Raw genomic sequence first — 23,252 nt, 5'->3', positions numbered from 1 at the left:
GAGTAGACACTCAATAATATGTACTGAATGACTGAATAAATGTTCCTCACAATTTATTAAAATAAAAAACTGTGTTTTACACATAAAATTTCATATATAAAATGACAATTTTCCTATCAATGAGTTTGAAGCAATTTTTATTTATAAACCATAGCTTACACGTACTTTTCTGTGTTTTTATAAGACTACTCTGAAAAGTAAAATTTTTTTTTTTTCTTTGTGATCTTCCTCCTACTGAAGAGTTTCTCAACCTCAGCATTACTGACACTCAGCTGGATAATGCTTTGTTGCAGGGGACTCTCTTGTGCATTGCAGAACATTTAGCAGAATCCCTGGCCTCCGCCCACTAGATGCCAGTAGCACTCCCCTAGCTGCGGCAACCAAAAACGTCTCCAGACATTACCAAATGTTTTGTGTGGGGGAAAGTCAACCTCCTCCCAACTGAGAACCACTGTACCCGCTGGTAAAGGATTTTGTTTTTCTCTGTTGTTAAAGAATAGAAACACCTGGAGACAGTAAAAATCATAAAATTAGAAAATAAAAATAACAGAAACAGCTTAGATCACATCTGAGATATCTAAAGCATACAGATTTGAATTTTCAAAATAACTAAATAACCAACTTCACATGCTGAGGGTAGGTTCATAAGGCAAATACTCTGACATTAAAATAAGCAATCTTAATTTAATCCTAAAATAAAATCCTATGATATCTGTATGGGTATGAGCACTTTTTGGAATGAGCCTTAGCTTAAGTTTATTATATTCCAAAACATAGGAAAAGAAGTTACAAGCTTATTCTACATAAAACCCCTCCACTTCCCAACCCAGTGCTCCAGTAAAATGTACTTTTCTCAGTCTTATTACATCCTAATGGCAATTAATATCTAAAGTGAAACATAATTATTTATACCTCCCTAATGGCTATCATTGAGTGTTCAGAATTATCCACTAAATTTTGGTAGTCATATGTATGCAACTGTCTCACAGAGTGTATTTCACTAGCATCTGACTGTCAGGTTCATGGCTGAGGGTGAAGTATTCCAGAAAAATTATTTTGTCTGCCTGACCATATTTTAGCAGCCAAAATTCTAGAAAAGTTTGGGCAATCCAATAAGAGAACAGGATAACATACTTCCTTACTACATTCACCAATTAATGCAGTGCTACAGTGTTTGGTAAAAGTAAAAGAAGAGTAAGACAATAAAATTGCTGCCAGGTTTTAACCATTTAAATTCACAGTAACTGTAACAGTTTTACAGAGAAATAAAAACTGCTAAATTTTCTATGTTAAATGCTATTAATATTTATAACTGACTATGGAAACATGTTTAATGAGGACATATACTCAGTCAACCTGGTATCGTAGGACAGGATTAAGATTTATTACAAGGTTACTGTGTTCCATCTCTCACTAAAAACGTAGAGATATACTGACAAATGGAATTGGCAATTGTTAGAATAATAAATAGATTATTCTTATTTCTTTAGAACTATAAACTGTATATCTGACATTATTCTTTTCAAGCAAAAAAAATAAAAAATGTCACTAAGGAATGTCTCTACTAGCATCTAAGGGAAACAGGAACAAAAAAAGCCAAATTACTTTTATATTAGCATTAAAAATAATTTTCATCTCATATCAATTTTAATTCCACAATACTCTTGGCTATTCTTCACTCCTGGCTATTCTTTCCAAAAATCGAAAAAGGTAAATGCGTATTTTAGCAATTTTTTTCCATTCTTCAGTGAACAAAATAAATGACCTTCTAGATATTAAGAAAACAAAAGTTATTATTAAGGCTAAAATATTTTTTAAATAGCAGAAGTACTCAGGCTACTTTAAAACTGATTATACGAAAAGATTAAAATAAATTATGAAAAGATTTACCAATATTCAAAGCTACCTGCAGCCAAGTCTTCTGGCTATTTCTTTTTTTTGTTAGCTAAAAGGCTAGGCAAATAATTCTGTGGCACAGTTCTGACATTGAATCCCTAGCAACACTATTAGATATCAGCCAATTGGAATAATAATAATGTATCTTCCTAGCAGAAGAGTTGGCTAGGCTGCTAAACATTATTTATTTTCCTCTTCTGAATTTTGGCAGCATTTCCTTTATTGAAATTCTCTCCTCTCTTCCCCTTCTGTCACCCACTGCTCTCATAGCCTTAAACGCAGTTAGTATGCTTTTCCCCTTCACATAAAAATAAGTATACAATAATTAGAAATTATCAGAATCCACTTCATCTAAAAAGAAGCTAAAGGACATAATTTTAGAATTAAAGTGGTATACCATCAAAGATTAGCTGTATAATCTCAGAACAGTAATAGCCACATATTATTTTTTTAAAAAGCTTGTATTTTCTCATGTAGAGAAATAGTAAACTTTGCCTGCATCTGATTTCCAGCAGGTACGTATTCAAAAAAATATTTTTAACACACGGCGATGCCTTTATAAGATATAACAGACTGCCTCAATGAAAACAGCAAAATATTAATCTACCAATCAGGAGGTTCACTGAGCTTTCTCTGAAGAGCAGATAATATGATGTTTAGTATTTTAAAATATATTTAATATTTTTAATCCTACAATAATATTGCTAAAAAATTCCTTGAGGGAAAAATGCAAAAAGTAGTATTGAATGGGAGCTTGAAAAGGATTTAGTAATAGCAAGAACATGACTTAGGCACATGGGCCCAAATCACACCTCTGTCAAGTGGCAATTTTGTGACTGGACAAGGTATTGAACTTCTCTGAATTTCAGTTACCTTACCTGTAAGATGGCAACCATACTATTTATCCCTTCAGAAATATTTCAAATGAGTAGACATTTGCCACTAATTCAAGTAATATACAAATCCAGAATAATATAAAAAAAGTTACCAATAAAATATTCATGGATAAACATACAATAAATTTAAGAAGGTATACTCTTTAAATATAGTGGTACTTTCCTTCATATTTAATTAAAAACCGTAATTTTCTAGTATTGGTTTTGGTAAATAACCAGTATCCAATAAAATGAAATAGAGTTTGATAATATACCAAATGACTAGGCATCTGCTTATAAGTATTTAAAGTAACTACGTGAAATAGTCAAATATGGACCTTGGTAAAAAATGAAAGTTCATTTTCTTCAATATCCATCCATTTCATTCACTTAAATGCCAAATCATTACCCCATCTACAGGTTTTAGAACCTAGACAATGATTTTCATGCCAATAAATATTTAAAGTCAAACATTACTTTCGAGAGGGGTTTTAAGTAAAATTCAACATTATACTGGAATGATAAATGCAAATGATGCAAACTAATTTAATGTCTAACATCTGAAAAACTTCTCCAAACATCTCAAAGTTTATAATCTTTATTGATTTTGTGATTCTAACAAAAAAATGTTTAATTTATCTCCATTTATTTAGAAAACAAAACGATTACTCAAGTTTCTGCAATTTTTCTAGATATGCATTTTTTACACTGAGAATTTGGGGATTTTTTTAGTTACTATTTCTGATAAAGATAGTAAATACTAATTCTTTTTAGGTTCATAGGCCTTTTTTTAGTATAAGACTCAGAATATAAATCAATATCTATAGCTTGAAAAATAAATCCTAAATTTGGGCATTGATTCATGATAAACTATAAATTCCTTATCTCCTGCACATCTTAGTCCTTACTTCCCTCAACAAAAGATAAATTCAAGTATTTCCTCAAAACTTCACATGGTAAAAACATATAAATCTTCGAACGTTCACGATAAAAGAATATTTTAAAAGTAAAGATTAAGAAGAAATCTAAAAAGCATTAAGTTACTATAAAAAACAATGGGGCACTTGCAAAGAAATTAAAATAATCCAGCTCAGAAAGAGCTCTCCTGAAAACAGAAGGCGAGGAGAAGAGAGAAATGGAAGAAAATCAGGCTCCCAATCTGTTCATTTCCCAGAATTTGTGAACAACCTGCTTTCTCTTAACTGTCTTTACCATGAGCATAACATACAACGTACCAGTTTTCTACTGAATACAGGTTAAGTGCCATTACATCAATGGTCAAAGTGCAACTCATTTTTTTTGTTGTTGTTGTTGTTTAATGAATAAACACTTTCGCCTTAAAAAAGAAAAGAAAAACAAGAAAGTTAACACTTTCTTTTCTGATCCAGGCAATTCCACTCGGCTCTGGAATTTAAAGATGGGCTAGAAAAGATACTATGCTGCCACCTATCTACGTGAAAGGGTAGAAAGAAAATGCAGACTACAGCTTTCGCTTCAGTCTGGCTGACAGAAGAACACAGGGTCAAAGTCCACGGCATGCTTTAACTGCATCATTACTCCCACAAAAAATATGTATAATAATCATTAATGCAATATCCAAAGATAGTTAGGGCCTTTGGGGATCTTATTCCATATCCTGAATAATAGAAAGGATAATAAGATGAAGTTCCTGATACTATCTTTATTCACACATAGTTTTATACACATAATCAAGAGCTGGTTACAGATTTTTGTTTTAGAGAAAAATGAAAGAAATACAGGAAAGGACTTGCAAAAAACACTGATGAGGCAGTATTTTTTGAAGAGTATTCCACCATAAAACATTATTTTTTTAAATGTCAATGGTAATAATGGTGACTTTTTTTCTGAAATTATCGGTAATTTTTTTTCCACCTTTATGAAAAACACAGTAAATGTAATTTACAAAAGAACTGCTGAAGTAAGAACATTATTTTATTATTTGGCTTTAGAGAAGTTTGTTATACTGCTGGAATTTTACAAAAGATTTGCCCTTAAAACCAATTATTCCAGTTACAGCCTCAAGGCTTTTGTTGTTCTTTTTTTTGTTTTTTTTTGCCCAGCAATGACTTCCTTCATCTCCCCATTTGGTTAATCTCTATATCACCTATGAAGTCCACCATGAGTCTCATTCCCTACACTGCAGCACTTCTCAAACCTTATGGCCACAGAAGTTTTGCACCGCACAACTCCACAGGATACTGTTTACACAGACTATGATGTTGAGTGTTGCCTCCTGCAGTTATGCAATTAGGCAGCAATGATTAAAATCACCTGGGAAGAAATTTTTTTAAACAAAATGCTATTGCCATTGACACCTATGAGGAAATTGTATGAGACCAACCCTCACACCAAAAACACTATTAAAAGCCAGATAAAACCCAATTAATTAATAAATACACAGCTGTTTAAAGATACTGGCAAGCAGCCAAACTCTCCAGAACTTAAGAGGCCAAAATCTCAGAGAAAGTAGACAGGCATTAAGGTGAGCCACATATTCTGCACTGCTTTTTATCTGAAAGTACCTGTCAATTCACATTCAGTACTGAATGAAAAGTCAAATAGAACTGGAGACTCAGAACATCCTGCAAAATCTCCAAGGCCAGGAAAACAGTTAACTGTAGGGCACAATCCACAAAAAACCCTCAGTTTTTCAGCTGAGACCCCAAAGGACTATACTATTGGAATAAAGGCAAATTGAAACTAGTCTTTCACAAAGACAAATCCAGCAATCAAGATTCCTTACAAAATACCAATAAAGGCAATAAACGGCATCTTTCCAAGAACTGCTATATAGGACCAATGTTCTGTTATTTAGCATTAGAAATTCTTGTTATACAAACCCCTGATTGGATAAAAATGAGCCTTCTCTTATATCCTATAAAAAAAAAAAAGAGTAAATCCAATCTGAGGAAAACACAACCACATTTTCTACAATTTGTCATGCAAAATGCTCAGTAGTCTAACTTAGGCATGTCAGAAGACAGGACCAAATATCTGGAAATTGAGAAGAAAAAAAGAGTCAACAGAAACAGACCCACAAGGGGATCTCAAAGTCAAAGTTATCAAACACAGACATTAAAATAACTGTGATTAACATGTTTAAAAAAACAGACGACAAAATAGATGATTTCACCACAGAAATTTCAATGAAAGAAAGTGTCAAATGGAAATTCTAAAAGTGAAAAATATAATAACTGAATTAAGAACTCATTAGAAGGATTTAAGGGTAGGTTAGACGTGGCAGAAGAGCTGATTAGTAAACCAGAGGATAAATTAATAGGAAATATCCAGAATGAAGCACAGAGGGGGAATAAAAAAGGAAAGTTAAGAAATAAATTCAGAACATATGCAGCACAATGAGACTTCATGTACATGTAAGTAGAATCCCAGAACTGCAGGAGAAAAAATTGAATGGAGGTAATATTTGAAGTGATAAAGGCCAAGAAATTTCCAAAACTTAAGAATGACATCGGGCCACAGATTCAAAGTTACATAAACTCTCCAACAGAAAAAAATGCAAAGAAAACAACACGAAAGCACATCATAGAATCACAGAATAATTGCTAAAATACAAAGCCCAAAAGAAATCATAAAAGCAGGCAAAGAAAAACATATTTCATTGGAGTAACAGTAAGACCAACAACTGACTTCACAACAGAAATGATGGAAACCATAAGACAATGGAATAACATCTTTTAAAAACTGAACGAACGTAACCACCAATCTACAATTCTGTGCCAAACAATAAATCCTTCAAAAATGAAGGAGAAATAAAAGCATCTTCAGGGAACCAACACTGAGAGAATTTGTTCCAACAGACTTGCACTAAAAGCAGAAAAAATAAGCCTAGAGGAGGCAAGCAGAAAAAATAAGCCTAGAGGAGGCTCAGACATAAAGAGTACTAGAAAAACCACCAATATGTAGATAACTCAAAACGAATACTGACTATAGGTAACATATAACTTGTATAACAATATAACACATAATGTATATGTAACAACAATAATGTCTTGTTATCACGTGATTTTTTTCTACATCTACTTTCTACCCCAAAATATGAAAAATGATGATGACAGAGGGTGTTCCAAGACCACTGCTTTCATTAGGTGTACAATGGTAAAGTACTAACTTACATTATACTTCAAAAAAATCAAAACAATGTTTTCACTTTTGGGAAAACTATAAAAAGAGTAAAAGAAAAAGCCATTAGAAATAGAAAATTGGAATTTTTTTTTTAAATTAGAAATTCCAAAACAGGAAAGAAAGGGAGAAAAATGGGAACACAGAACAGATGAAGTCAAATAGTAAATAAATAGGAAGATGACAAAATACCAGTTATACTAAGTAAACATTTACTAAATGTTTCATATTAAAAGACAATTTTTTAATGATGAAATATCTGCTGTCTATAAGACACATTATGAGACACAGTAATCAAGAAAGGTTGAAAGTATTAAAGACAGAAAAAGATATACCATGAAAACACTAACTAAAAGACAACTGATATAGTTAAACTAATAACAGAAAAAAAATTTGAAGGCAAGAATCATTACTAAGAATAAAGAGGCATATTTTATAATGATACAAGAATCAATCCACCAAAAAGATATAACGAAGTTTGGATGTATCTGTAATGTAGCTTCAAACTCTCAACTTCTAAATCAATGAAATGACTGGAATTCATTTCAATGTATATTGAGTAACTACTGAACATTGATTTGCTTCAGATCATTGGAATATTTAGAGCTACATAGATTATAAAATACTTTCTTCAAGTTTAGTTATAATTCTGGTCCTAGAATTTAGCTTTACTCTATTAAACTTAAGTAGGTTAGAACAGTGCTAATAAACATTCAATTTTATGTATTTAAATTTGTCTGTCTTTTCTTACAATGGGAAATACTGTGGTAAAGCTCTTCTCTCCATACACCTAACGATAATATGTATGAATTACTTCATTCATTGAGATAATATATCATAAACAAAACTAAAAATTACTCAATTCCTCATTAGGAAGCAAAGTGATCCTGGAAATTTCATAACATAATCTGAGTTTTCATTTCATTACTGCTAATATGGTGGTAATTATAAAAGTACACCACTTGATGCAACAAGGAAACTATAAGACTTAGGCTAAGAGAACGATTTCTGCTCAGCACTACTAGACACAAATAACTGTCAGATCCCTAGAATTATTTATAATGTACTGCTTCATTCCTAAAGTAGCTTTCTAACAACCAACATAATGATTTGATTTTCATTTGCTAAAATGCTACTAACATATTATGATTTTTATTTAAAAAAATCATCTGCTTGCATCTACAATGGATGGCTCTAAGGAAAATCTGGTTTGACTTTTCAAAACCCAGTTTTTATACTCACTTTTTATATACTTTCTTCTTCCTGATATTTTTAATCTCTTAATAAACATTTACTATGCTGCTGATCTTTTTCCAACATTCATTATGCATGTAAATATATATATGTAGTATATTCAAATATAACCCATAATCCATTTCTCCATTTTAAAAAAAGGTGACTAATTGCCATTAATTTCTCCAGTTTCTACCTTTCATTTGGAGAAGAAAATTAGTTTGTAATTTCAAACATCTTAATCCTTCATTTGATTACTGGAATTTCCTTAGTTGGTAATCAATCTTCCAGTAATAAATGGTTACTGTAAAACGGTCTCTAAAATTTTCATGAAAATTAATAGGCCAAAGAAAAATTGTTTCCTCCTTCCGAGAGTTTTCACTAAAATCAAATGTAACATAAATTGAATGTCTATTATATACCAGCTAAGTTTACATATATTATTTCATTTAATCTCATTATTATTCACATTTTCAGTAGAAGAAAATTACCATTCAGAGAGGTTAAACAATGTGTCAAAACTTATGCATGTAATAAGAAAAAACAGGCTTTAATTCTAAGTATGTCTGTTTACAAAGACAAGATCTTTCCACTACCAGAGGCTGGCAAAGTTACTGTAAAGAGCCAGACAGTTAATATTTTAGGCTTTACAGACCATACAGTCTCTGCCACAACTATTCAGTTCCGCTCTTATAAAACAAAAGCAGCCATAGACAATATATAAACAAAAGAAACTAGCTGTTTTCCAGTAAAACTTGTTTTAACAAAAACAGGCAGAGGGCTGAATTTAAACCAAGGCCCATAGTCTGCCAATACTGCACTATACTACAATGCATTCATTACCTCTTAGCCTGTCTTTGTTTTTCATTAACACCACTAAACTCTACTTCTCTGCCACTTAAAAAAATTATTACCTTAATCCTACTGAGGAATTTTATTTTAATGCTTTTCTTATTAGGCTCAATTATTTGAAACAGATTACTCCAGAGAATATGTACATTCTTTTACATGATCTAACTTTAATGCCAATTATATCAGAAATTTATCTATAAATAAGATGAAACATTTCTAAAACTATAGTCCTAGCATGCATTATATTCTCAGTGGATAACTTTTTAAAGCATCCTGCAAATTCATGATATCATTACTGATGAAAGGCAGGGAGAAAAAAGTTCTCTTTCTCAAGAACATAACTATTGAGAACCTTTAAAAATTACATTCTACATTTTTATTCCTGAAAAGAAACAAGAACATTTTGTCTTTGTTTTTCATTATTTTAGATATTTTTAAACCAAGACAAATGTATTGAAAGATTCAACGTGTTGCTTTCTAAAGAAAGCCACTCAACACTAATAAATAACCATAAATGAATTTCATTAAAAGGAAATGTCAGACTAGGGCCCACTTTCTCAATCCCAATATAGTTCAAAATTCACCAATTTGGGAGTTTATTTTTGTTGTTTTGTTTCCAATCTTTTGTACTTAAAGGAACCACACGTTAATAATTGTATGCTACGACTGCTCTAATGTTAGTGGATATAAACATTTCTTACCAAATTACGCTTTTTTAGTGGAAGAAAATAGTAATAGTGGCAGAAGGAAAACATCAGTGCGTAGCAAGTAAGAAGTTCAGTGTAGAAACATAACTGCAGAAAGAGCCAATGATTATCTTCACCAACACAATTGTTAATCCTAAAGAAAAAAAATGAAAAAGAAACAATATTTTAAATTTCAAGAAGTTCACCTCAGGATCAATAAGACTAAATTAAAAACAAATAATATCACATATGCTTAACTTCACGGAGATACGCTATGGCCACTTGAAGGTAAAAACAAACTATACAGAGAAAAGTATAAATATACCATCTTATATTTGTAAAGTACTTCACAAAGGAAGTCCACATATGTGATCCCCCTTCAACTCATAACAACTCAGCGAGACAGGAAGAGCAGACGGTAGTCTCCTGTGTCACTGATATGGAAACAGGGAACAAAGGAGCTAAGCCTCTGGCCAGAGGATGTACAGTTAGAAGACACAGGGGCCAAGAGAGCAAGAACCCTGCTTCCCTGTATATTGCTCTTCCTTTAGGGCATTCTAGCTGTGAAAAGCAATCTGAATGCCCTGAAGTAAAACAGCTGAAACATACCACTCTGACATAACTGCTAAGCATTCACAACTTTTTTTCATTTTAAAAATCTACCCCTGGTTGCTGAAAATAAAAATGTATTCAAAACTATTTATAAATACATACAGCTATACTTCCATCAATACAACAGTGAACCCTAACTAGGAAAGAGGATTAATGTTACAATAAAAAATTTTCAAGGCTAATTTAAGCTGAATATTTTATTGTTCCAAATTTATTGTATCCAAATTGTCAAAGTATCCTAAAATTCCAGCAAAAAACCCTAGTTCAAGACTACAAATGACTTTGCACAAATGTTTTCATTTCAAAATAGTATTATACTGTCACCGAAAAAGAAAAGATGTAACAGGTTTCGGTCCTAACTTAAATCGCTCTTTTTAACTTGTCATTAAACCATTTTTTAAAGTCAAATACAGACCTGAACTGAAAAACCTTAGAGAGGCATTTCTTAAGACTTAAGAGTGCATGTTTTGTAAACAAGAAAATCTACTGTGCTTTGTTATTTGCAAGCAGGATTATAAGAGAAGTGTGCTTATGTATTAATAGACACTCAAAAATGCTCTTCAACAGCTGCCAATTGAAAGATGACTTATCATTGTTCCATCTTTCCTGTTCCCAGGAAGTCTGAGAAACAATGTCTATGATCACAGCATTCTTCTTAACCAGAACAGCTTTAAGAAGCGCTAAGGTATTCAATCTATATGAGTTCTTTTTGTAACATCTCAACTACTTAGAAAGAATGATCAGGCCAGGCACGGTGACTCAAGCCTGTAATCCCAGAACTTTGGGAGGCCGAGGGGAGCATATCACCTGAGGTTGGGAGTTTGAGACCAGCCTGGCCAACATGGTGAAAACCTGTCTCTGCTAAAAATACAAAAATTAGCCGAGCATGGTGGCATGCGCCTGTAATCCCAGCTACTCGGGAGGCTGAGGCAGGAGAATCACTTGAGGCCAGGAGGCAGAGGGTGCAGTGAGGCAGAGGTTGAGATCATGCCACTGCACTCCAGCCTGGACAACAGAGTAAGACTCCATCTCAAAAAAAAAAAAGAATAATCAGAGCCAGAAATACAGAAAACCTTGAGGCAATGTGAGAATTGACCTCCAAACCTAAAACTGTGTTAGGCAGTTAAGTTGTGCAATTTCTGAAAACATCAAAAATTTTCCTTGCTTCCAATTTACACTGTACATTTCCCCCGCTCTCTGAACATTTCAGCAGTGCTCTATCAGGAAATTCAATGATAAAAATTCCTGAATCTCTTTAGGTCCCTTGTCTACTCTCCTTTCTGATCCTCCAGTCCTTTGTACTTCCCCCTCACTGCTACCAACTACTGAAAAGTTGACTAAAACTATGGAAGCAAGAGGCCTAGAAAGAGAAATCACCCCAACGTTAGAATTAAGGTTAAATAGCACCTTATTTGGTCACCAATAAGTGAGTCTTTCCTAGTTCTTTTTTACTACTGCATTCGTTTGGAAAAAAAAAGCATCAATATCCACTTGTATCATGAACATTTGTATTTTGGTGAATAAGAAACTCTACAATAAGAAGCGCTTAAAAACTGAGCTTTTCTGTATGATCAGCAATTATCTGAATACATGTTTCACCTAGCTTTCTAAAAATCTATTACTATTGTGATAGCAAACAGATCACTGAGCTTAAGAAAATTACTTGGGAATTAATCTGTTTAAACTCAAGGCACAGTTTTGAATATCAACTATATGTCATATACTATTCTATCTTGTCGACAGATTTAGAAATTTTTAAAAATTTTTATGTAGTAACAAAGTGTTTTTATCGAAAATGCTTTTATTTTTTCCTATTTCAGGAAATTATCTTCTATTTAAACAATCAGTCTATGAAAAAAAAAAAATTTCCACCAAAAGTATGCTGATTAACTGTGCTATCAAAATAAGTTATCAAAATTAAAGAAAACTCTAAATTGACTAACATTAGAAAAAGCTAAACTCCACTTGAATCAATTTTAAATAAATGCAATTATAAATTAAGAGGCTCACTATGTAAATTTGCATATATGCATGTATGTGTATACAAACATAAATACTACATATATGTATACAGATACATTTGTCAAATTCTACACTATACCAGTTTAAATATTTATACAGAGAGCCAATGCTAAGAAAACAGAATTAAATACAATATCTTGTTCACAGATTTTTGTGACAGCTTTAAAATGAGATACAATACAGAATTCACACAGCATTTGTTTTCAAAGATTATATTTCTCAACTGAACATTTTCTTTAAATATTACAAGAGAGCCCCCTATTGACCAAAACTGTTAGCAGTTCTGCAGAATCAGCTAATTATCACTCACAAACTTCCAACATGTACATAATGGTAGTAGCTATATTCAATACATAATGCTTAAAAAGCTTTAAGGGGTAAGGAAGAGGTTATCAGGGTGTCTGAAATGTTATTAAACAAATGAAAAGGGGATATAAACATTCGGATGCATATGGTTTATTACAATTAGAAATAGCTACCATTTAAGTACATCCTACTTGTCAGATATCGTATTAAATGTTTTATATACATTGCCTCATTTAATACAACCACCTTAATCCTTTTGTATATTAGGCTGCAGTTAATTCTTACTTTTTGGCTCAAATCTCTCCCTGTTAGAAAAGATAGGATTTCTGTGGGAAAACGACTTTGGGAGTTGACAGAACCATATAATCTAAATAAAAATATTCTTACTAAGATATTGTAAAACTATATAACTTTAACATAACTATTGTTTAAAGCCGCCAAGTTGTAAAATTTACATTTTATTACCCACCCCTCTTTTCTTTGCTAGAAGTGAATTATTCTTACCATGGACAGTGGTGATCCATTCTCCTCACACAGTGGCCACAGCGGCTGCAGTGATGGGAACGCTTTGGTCTCATCAAATTACACTTGTTACATAATTCCCAGAACTCCCTTTCTAGAGAAGGAAATGAAAATCCATTTAATGAAGGCAAGTGGGTAATGCTGAAATTTACCAACAGTTGTTTAGAAGATTTTATAGGAAGCCTTCAACATAAAACTCTAAGAGATTTTTCTTCTAAGCCTTCGGTGTAAACGTGTTTGCCATAAATGCTGCTGTTCTATTCTATATATGTCTTATTTTGGGTGTTTCTAATTTAAAAGACTATAAAAATAAGACACTATTGTTATAGTCAAAGTAAGAGACAGAAAACAATGTATTAGGATTCTGGGTATACTGTGAGAATATAAGTAAAATCCAATGACAAAACCCTAGAGCCCAACCAAATTATTATACTAAAACAATTTTATTTAAACAAATTGATTTCTAGAAATTTCATTTTCTAACAGCTCTAAAGAAGAAATAATGCTGACCCTGGTTTCAACTGATTAGTACACTGAAATCAACCCTATAAACTCATCTGAAAAACAGATGGCATTCCCCTCCACACACACTTTCCCTAAATCATTTAATTTTTAAAAATATCAGCAGATTCATTTAAGAGTGTGTATGGGACAGGTTAGCGAAGGATGTCATATGGGTTTGGGAGGTATGAGAATAGTTTCAGTAGTGAAAAATGTTATAAGATAACTACTATTTTTAATGAAAATAAAGGAGTTCTTCACAAAACACTGAACTACCACCAACTGGCAATTTCCTCTAATCTGGAGTGAAACAGCACACGATTAAGTTCTGTGCTAAAAACACGAAGTTTGCATAAGAGAAAAGGCTTTTGTTTTCATTAAAGACTGTCCTAATTAGGTCCGCAAAAACTATGGAAGAGTCATCTTCCTAGAAAAGACAATTGCCTTATTATACAAAAATGTATCTTTTAAATATGTTGGAATGGAATTTTACTTTTACAAAATTCTTTTAATTTTCATCATCTGTGTTTATACTACCCCATAAACTCATTAAAAGTATGGACATAGTAAGATTAGCCTAACTCCTATATTCAGATTGAATTTGAGTATATGAAGAGTAGGACCCTAGCACATACTAGGTAGTCACTAAATGCTTGCTGATGTATGAAAAGTCTAAAATCAAAAAATGAAAGATTCTAAATAAAAGTGAAAGGTAACAGTAGACAATATTGAATTTTCTTTTTTTTTTCAGATTACGGATTTTTTTTTTTACCAATATTGATATTTTTATTTCTTTTTTTTTCTTTTTTAGATTCTCTGTTTGAATTCCATTACTTTAGTTGAATGGTCAGGAGCAACATCAACATGCTGGACTTTTCTATAGTAAAGCGTTGGGAAAACATTCCCACTACAGATATCTCTGAAGAAACAAAGTATGAATAAAACCTACATCAAATTAATTGTTCCAATAATATGAAAGTTGAGAAATTATCTCTTATACTTGAAATCTTATTTTAAAAGAAAATCCTTTTTCATTTCTTACATTTATTTTAATGAAAATAAATCATGCAAGAGCAACAGTATTAAAGCTTAATTTACATACAGTTAAACTAGTACTATTTACCTCTAAGTGAAATAAAAACTCATTTAATCTATAGCATATTAACAATGTCACAAGCATATCATATTCCACTCCCCTACTTAGCTCAATGCTCCCAAACATCCCAATGTTAAAACTTTGAATTCACACATTGCAAGGAATATAGACAGGAAGGAGGCTCTTCACAACGAACCAATTTTCATTAAAAGGCAATATAAAAAGTTTGTTTTTATCAGCCACTTAAAACATAAACACGGTGTATTCATTATTGGTAATTTCTGAGAAATCAGCATATAATATCCTAGAGAATAAATTCTTCATTTTATATCTAAAATGTATTTTCAGAAGAGAGCACTTGGCTATAGTTAGAGAAAGCCTACAATTTTGTAATCTAGACCACAGATACAAACTACAGTCTGCAGACAAATCCAGTATACCACCTGTTTCTGTATGACCTATGAGCTAAGAATAATTTTTACAATTTTAAATTATTGAAAATAATAATTTGTGACATGTAAAAATCATATAAAATTTTCTGGGTCCATAAACAAAGTTTGATGTACCCATCATTTACATATTGTCTATGGCTGCTTTTGTGTTTCAGTGGCAGAGCTGAGGAGTTGTAATAGAGACTGTATGGCCTATAAAGCTAAAAATATTTACTACAGGCCTTTATAGTAAAGAAGAATTTATTTGCTAATCTATGGTCTGGACCATAAATTGATTTAAAGAAAGAACTTGAGTCATTCCTTTGATAACATGAAGATATTACATAAGTATCTAAAATAAGAAATACCTGTAAAAACTCACAGTGTCACATATCTATGTGAACACATACATATCTATATGTTTAGGGAACAAAGGAGAAATCACTATTGTAAAAAATCTAGAAATTTAATTGATCATCTGGAAGGTGCTTTTGCCTTGTGTAGCAAGAAAAAAAATCCATCCATCTTAACATACCCTACATATCTCTAAAGCCTTTCTTAGTCATTTCCCTTTCCCTCCTTTACTCATGTCCACATAGGATCTTGGCGACTGATACATTCTGATGTCTGGTGATTTTTGTACTAGCCATGTAATAATATTTTTAAAAAGCCTATGAGAAAAAGAATTCAACTGCAAATTTATGATAGCTTTAAAAAATTAAAAGCTAACAGATACATTTTTAAGGGAGAGAAAAATCAAAATATAAAACAAAACCAAAAAAAAGGCGAACTCCATAAATGACTGAGGCTGTTTAACGTGAGTAAATACATCATTTTGTTTAACCTGGAGATTTATTAATGCTGTAACTGCTTGAATGAATATAATGCAATGCTTGGTTTGTTTAACCCTCAGAAAGGAAGGAATCACCCTCTACATAAGTCTTTTAAAAGACTACATTTTAAGGGACCCTCACTCAATTAATATATATAAAATCACTATGTAATGCTTTGAGGAGAAAAACATTACTTGAAATTACCTAAATCAATACAAAGTTTGGGTCCTAACAGAGATTCCCTGCCAAGAATCAGTTGTCAATGTAGGAAATAAATGTCAGTAAGTCTCTCACAGCTCACCTTTAAAAAGCAATGTAAGAGGGAGGATCAAACCAAAACTATGAGTGAATACATGACCCTGATTACTGAATACAGGAATCCTTATAGCTTGGGGTAAATTTTTCAGAGACTGCATCAAAACAGGACGCATTTTTTTTAACTTGAAAGAATTTCCTCTGTAATGCTATGTCAAAAAACATGGCTCTAGTAATGACAAAACCACATGTCGAACATTCAAGTGAAAAACTCGATTAAAATGTTCTAAAGTTGATTGCGGTGATGGTTACACAACTGTGAGTATACAAAAACCCATAGAATTGTACACTCTAACTGGGAAAATTATATGGCATGTAAATTATACTCAATAAACCATTTTTAAACATAGTTAAGAACTTGAATAAAATTTCATAAAATATTTCTAACTGAAGGTGTTCATTTTGTTTTATTTCAAATACACACATGAACAATTCAAGTAATATAAACAAACATGTAACTATTTCATTTGACTGTTTCATCTATATGCTCAAAAGTTTATAAAGTCAAATTCTGGGAATCTTCTCATGGGAAAATGGAACACTTCCTTATATTCAAATTGCCTCATATTTAGTGGGTCACATATATACTAAAGTCACTGTGTTTTAAAAAAGCAGAAACGCATGTAAAATATTTCAGAGTAATTCAATAAAAAAAATAGTTAAAATCACCAAAGTATTAGGACTTTAAGTTTCCTTTTTTGAAGAATTCAGTTATATGAAACTGCTCAACCTTTAAACATTTCTGAATAAATGTCACTATTCTATAGTTTCAACTCTCTAGGCATTCAATATTATTTTTCACTGTTAAAATTTTATATTTTTTTTTACTAAATTAAAATCATATTTACAAAAGAATCAGGTAACCAGCACCAAAAAGTACATTATGACTTAAGTTTTCCCCAGATTCATAACAAAGGTGAATAAAAAGCTAAAATTATCTCTGTATATAGATCCATGGTAATAAGATGACAGAGACAAGGTTCTGGGTCTCCGGGCTGGATCTCATACCAACAACCAGATGTTTAATCCAGGAAGGACAATCTATGCTCCTGATCACCCAGCCTACCTACCTCATACAATTACCATGAGGATCATACGATATATGATACTTTTAGAAAAAGACTTTGGAGAAACATTAAAATATGATAAGTAAGTGTATTTTTGTCAATGGAGTGAATGGGAAGTTTTTGGGACTCAGGGAAGAAAAACAGGCCATATGTCAACTGAGACAAGATGTAACGCGGACATCCAAACAGTCAGCAAGATGCCAGGGTGTCCTACATCACTACAGTCTAGACATCAAAGATAAGAGAGTTGTTATATGTGGGCTCAATTAGGCAATTAGGCCTAAAGATATGATTTTGGGGGTACACACAATGTTCTTAACATTTTAAATTAGTTTCCAATGTCTTTTTTTAATCACAAAATTTCTCATAAAAATTGGGATTCCCTGTATTCTGAGAATTTTAAGATCTAATAATCTAATTGCATGACAATTTTACTGCAGCTGAGTAGAGACGATTACTTTTCAGATAAGGTATGAAATTTTTAATATGAAATACTTCTTACCTGGCCCCTCTCATTGATTTGCAGTGTCTGGAACATGTAGGCATTTGAGTCTTTCACCACTGCAAACTAAAGAGTTCATCAGAAACAGGTCTTCAAGTTAGAAAACACCTGTTTCTTTGATTTTCATGGGCCACTGGATTTTAAAGTCAAAGTAGATAACACAGGTATACAATATTTTAGAGAGTTTTTGGCTAAGCCGGGTGGGAAGAAAAGTGATTCTATAAAGATTGCAGAGTGCCACCCTCCCTGCTCCTGTCCCACTTCAAAACACTTCTACATACACAAACTTCTAATGACAGTCCTACTGCCTCTATATGTTAATAAAAACTTAATATTTAATGTAGTATTCAAAAACTTCTACAGCTACATAAACATCAGTGTAATGTTCCCATAGCATCTCTGAATTTTCAAGGCCAACTAAGCCTCTACATGATGGGTGTCGAAAAACAATAATCAGAATTTAAGGGAGGCTTCATAAGTAACTTGTCACTTAATCTAATTTCATAAGAAATTACTGCATTGGTTCCCAAACTTTGCTACACACTGGAATCACCTAGGATCTTTCCAAAATACTGATACCTGGTTCCTAAGCCCCTGACATTCTGATTTAACTAAATGGGGTATGACCTGGACATTGAGATTTTTTGAAGTTCCCCAAGTGGATTCTAATGTGCAGCAAGTTGGAAACTATTAAATTACTATAAAAAGTATTTTGGTCTGTAATGTACTACACAGGCATATAAATTTCTTACTAAAGTTCAGAGAGTTCTCAAAGCTTATATAGCAAACAATCGAAGAGTGAGCCTCAGCAATCAAAATAAGTAAGGCTGTACAATATATACCAGGTATGTAATAAAACAAGCAATACATTTTTAATTCATTTTTGAGATTTGAATGATTATGCAATAGAGTAACCAAAAATCACTGTCCTTGTTGGCCAGGTGCAGTGGCTCACGCCTGTAATCCCAACACTTTATGAGGCCGAGGCGGGCAGATCACGAGGTCAGGAGATCGAGACCATCCTGGTAATACAAAAAAAATTAGCCAGGCGTTGTGGCAGGCGCCTGTAGTCCCAGCTACTCGAGAGGCTGAGGCAGAGAATGGCGTGAACCCAGGAGGCGGAGTTTGCAGTGAGCCGAGATCGCGCCACTGCACCCCAGCCTGGGCGACAGAGAGAGACTCCGTCTCAAAAAAAAAAAAAAAATCACCTTCGACTGAAACTAGAATAAATGCTTGCCATTTTTCATTAAATTGTCAAAACTCAGAAAAATATAGACAGTATTTATTCTAAGCAATGTTGTATTTATAACATGATGTAAACGGCACCATCAAGAAAACTCCTTTATAAAATTAAAATATAACTTCTCAGATAATCATGTATCATTCAACAACTATGTACTGAGCATCTTAAATGACAGAGACTCTTCTGGACGTGAGTGATATAACAGTGAGTAAATGAAGAAAGCAAAAACAAAAAATCTATACTCTCACAGAGCTTATGGAGATCTAGAATGGGAGGAGGATGACAAACAAATAAACAAGTAAACTGAAACGAAAGCCAAGAGATGGGGTGTGGTGAAACTGCCGGGGTGCAGGGGGAGCAGGGTTGCAATTTTAAGTAGAGAAGTTTGGAAAAGACACATACAAGCAAAGACTTCAAAGTGGTGTTAGATGACGTTTATAACCAATATATATTAAACGCAATAAAATATGTAAGTAAAGACAGTAATTCTAGCATCAGCAAAACTGATAAATCCAGAGTACCATACCTCCATGTGGGATCTTAGGGTTCTCAGGGAGTCTTCCTGGATCAGTTATTGAGGCCCTCACTAAGGCAACCAGACAGAATATGGAAATGCCATAGAATACTTTAAAATAAATAAATTAAATAAATTAGTCACGTGCCCTTCAAAACATTTTATCAACAATCATATTTAAAGTTTAAAATGTATATTTTAATAAACACCATCAGGAGAAAAAATTTCAAAAGATTAAAAAATAAATAATTTATTTCACTCACCAAATAATACTGTCAGGAGGACTATCTTAAATAGTCCTAATTTTAATCATTACTAATTTTAATTATTATTTTACATGATAGTAACTCAAAGTTCTTATAAATCAGATCCCTTAATAACAGGGACTTCCTATTAATGATGGCATAAATGAATAGGCTCCCTTTTAATTACTACACGTTCTATATTTGAAAGGATCAAAATACCATTTTAAATTCTACAACTAAACTTTTTCATTAACTAACTGGGTATCTTCAATACTACTCTGAATTAGTGATGTTCAACTGTCCCTTTTGATGGATCTTAAAATAATTAGTTTGAGAATTAAGACTTAGAAACTTTTTAATTTTAAAATTAATAACCAGAAAACAAAAATAGTAAGGGAAAATAGATTTGGCCACCATAATTCTACATTTTTAAATTAGTAAGAACAAAGGAATTCTGTTGGGGGGATAAAAAAAAATAATACTGTACATGTAAAAGGAATAGTCTGAGTGCTCAATCCAGGACTGAATGCATAGTACTGGTCAGTTTTATCATATATATATAACATTTCCCATGGTTCGTGTGAGGTCAAAATGAGGTAATGTGCATGAAAACTGTAAATGCCATGTACATGTAAAATATATAATTTCAATTTATTTTAATCATAAGCAAGCCATCACCAACTGACTAATAACTATCCAGAATTTCCAAGTGTTATCATAATCAACTTCATAATCAATACTTTTCTTATGAAATTCTCACTTCTCAGTAATGTACACTGTCTCTATTCTTAAAACGTCCACATTTGTAATTAGGTACAAAACAGCAATAATAAAAACACAGAGAGACATGCAAGTTATCACTACTGTGTCAGTTTTCTATTTTTAACAAAATGGTCTTCATGCACTTTGCAGTTAAAAATGGAGATATCACTTTTATCTAACTACAAATCTATAAAGGCCATTATTTCTGTAAGCTCATAAATTAGTAAATAACTGAATATTGACAGCACTGCTAAAATACTAAATATATTAAAAGGAAAGTTATCAGAGTGGCACTACACCCCAAAAACGTTTACAATGAGAAAAATAAATATACAAGAAAAAAAAGATCAAGAAACTTACTTATTATTAATATGCCTGGAATATGTCCTTCTTCATAGTGAGGAAAGAGGACAATTTTGGGAATTAAAACAATATTGTATAACCAAACAAAGACAATCAAACCCATGCAGCACCAACCATGTGGGTCAACAACAAAGTGAATCCGGAGACCCATTTTGCAATCTTATAACTGCCTGCTAACCCACAAGGAAGGATGATCCTAAGGAGAAGGAACAAAGGAAACAATTACTTACATAGAAAAATTTGACTAAAACCTGTATTTCTGGCAACTTTTATAAAATGACATTGAGTTTTCTTTGCATATTTGATATTTTCTTTCTTTAGTTGATATATTTATTGATATTTCTTTGTATATATATTTTTACAATAAATACTTGGGAAAACAAACAGAAGTTTCAGGATATTCAAATTTTATCATAAGCTTCAAATAATTTCAATGTTTCATTATGAATTGCTATCACAGGTATAAACTGGAATCATCTACTGAATTTAAAACACAAGTTTGCCCTTAACCCAGCAACTTCCTGTGTAAACCCAAAAGAAATGAATACACATGTCCACCAAAAGATTATGTACAAAAAGTTTTAGTAGCTTTAATCAGAAGACTGATGGTCACACAAGTCAAAACAGTGGTTATCTTGTGGTGACAGGGGTGTATATTAACTGAAAAGGAACATGAGAGAACTAGGGGTTGGGAAACGTTCCATATCTTGACCTGGGTGGTACCTTATGGGTACCTACATATGTAAACATATGGGTATCTACATATGTAAACATATGTAAACATATGGGTATCTACATATGGGTATCTACATATGTAGTACATACGTAGTACATATGTAAACATATGGTATCTACATATGTAACATATCTACATATGTAAACACATCTACATATGTAAACATTCACTGAACTGTATACTTCAGATTTGTGCACTCTAGTTTAATTTTAAACTACAATAAAACATTTTTTAAGTATTTTGAAAAATGACAATAAAAAGTGAAAAGTAATTACAAGTTGCCAAAAATACTAAAATTCATAGAATGAAGCCCAACAAATCTCATTATGATCAATCGAAGAAGACTCCTGTTTAAATGAGGCTTTTTTTAGTTGAGTGTTAACAATATGCCAACAGATCTCTCAATGAGACACTTAAGGACCTAAAATACTTCTATATAAATATGGTACCAAAAAAGTGACTTAAAATACATCCATACTTTGGTAGATATAACTTCCAAGGCTGAAATAATAAATTGCTGTATAAAGTCTAGGGGGCACCTTTTACATAAAATATAATGGTATAATAATAAACTAGGACAATGGTTCTCTAGCCTGTAAGAAAACCAAAAACACCTGGGGAGCTTTTTAAAAATACATATCCCCAGACCCTATTCTACATCTACTGAATCATAATTCTTCATAAAACTCAAAAAACAATAAAATGTTGTAAAATGCTCTGCAAGAGTCTGAAAACAGCTGACTGGTGACTGACCCATGAGCTTCACTAACACTTCAATGTTACCACAATGAGTTGAACTTACTTAGTTCAACAAATATTCACTGAGCCTCCACTACACACCCATCACTTGCTAGACACTGCAGATACAATGATGAAGAAGACATGGTCTTTGCTTAAAGGAACAGTCTAATGGGAAAAAGAATCAGAAAAAAGGTTTAATATAATATGGTAAGTTCCAGATTTGAAAACAAAATGTTAGTAGGGGCACAGAAGATGGGACCAGTTAAACGAGGATTCAATTAAAACTTACTGTAAGAAGTGAAACCTGAATTCAGTCTTAGAAGGTTAGTAAAAGTTATCTAAGCAACGAAAAGTGACAACAATACTGCGAACAGAAGGAATAGTAGGAGCAAGAGTAGAAATTGTGGGAGGTATTACAACCTGCCATCACAAATCATAAAGCTTTCTGTGGAGAGTGAGTGCTAAGATATATGGGCCTATATCATGAAGGACATAAAGATGCCATGTTAGAATGCTAAGACTGAATTCTTCGGCAATGGGAAGCTATTGAAGCAGGGGATTAACATGACGAAATGTGTACTGTGAATAAATTACTGAAGCTCTGGTGTGAATGATAAAATTAAAGACAGAGATCCATTAGGCTAAGAGAAGGCAAAAGCCAAAATTAGGTTTGCAGAAAGGAGCAACTGTTAGAATCAAACCAGTGTGTTTTTCTGGTTGATTAGATATTATGGGTTA

At 32.4% G+C, this 23,252-nt stretch overlaps 1 protein-coding gene across 5 annotated transcripts in view; it reads right to left on the bottom strand.

The window, feature by feature from the left end:
• Window positions 1-23,252, bottom strand: part of ZDHHC21 (zinc finger DHHC-type palmitoyltransferase 21) — an 89,287-nt gene that overhangs the window by 37,680 nt on the left and 28,355 nt on the right. For 3 of the 5 annotated variants that reach the window (XR_008509446.2, XM_054519391.2, XM_054519392.2), the window contains exons 3-6: window positions 21,035-21,064; window positions 19,680-19,778; window positions 13,148-13,259; window positions 9,719-9,857 (exon numbers count right to left, since the gene is read on the bottom strand). Coding sequence is in view for 4 of the 5 variants with exons in the window: in XM_054519391.2 (XP_054375366.2) it covers window positions 9,719-9,857; window positions 13,148-13,259; window positions 19,680-19,778; window positions 21,035-21,064 (380 nt within the window). In the remaining variant the exon portion in view is untranslated. 5 annotated transcript variants of the gene reach the window in all.

Source organism: Pongo abelii, chromosome 13 (genome assembly GCF_028885655.2).
Source record: "Pongo abelii isolate AG06213 chromosome 13, NHGRI_mPonAbe1-v2.0_pri, whole genome shotgun sequence".
In the NCBI taxonomy this organism is placed as follows: domain Eukaryota; kingdom Metazoa; phylum Chordata; class Mammalia; order Primates; family Hominidae; genus Pongo; species Pongo abelii.
The sequence above is the reverse complement of the archived record's forward strand: the minus strand, read 5'-3'. Positions and strand labels throughout refer to the sequence as shown.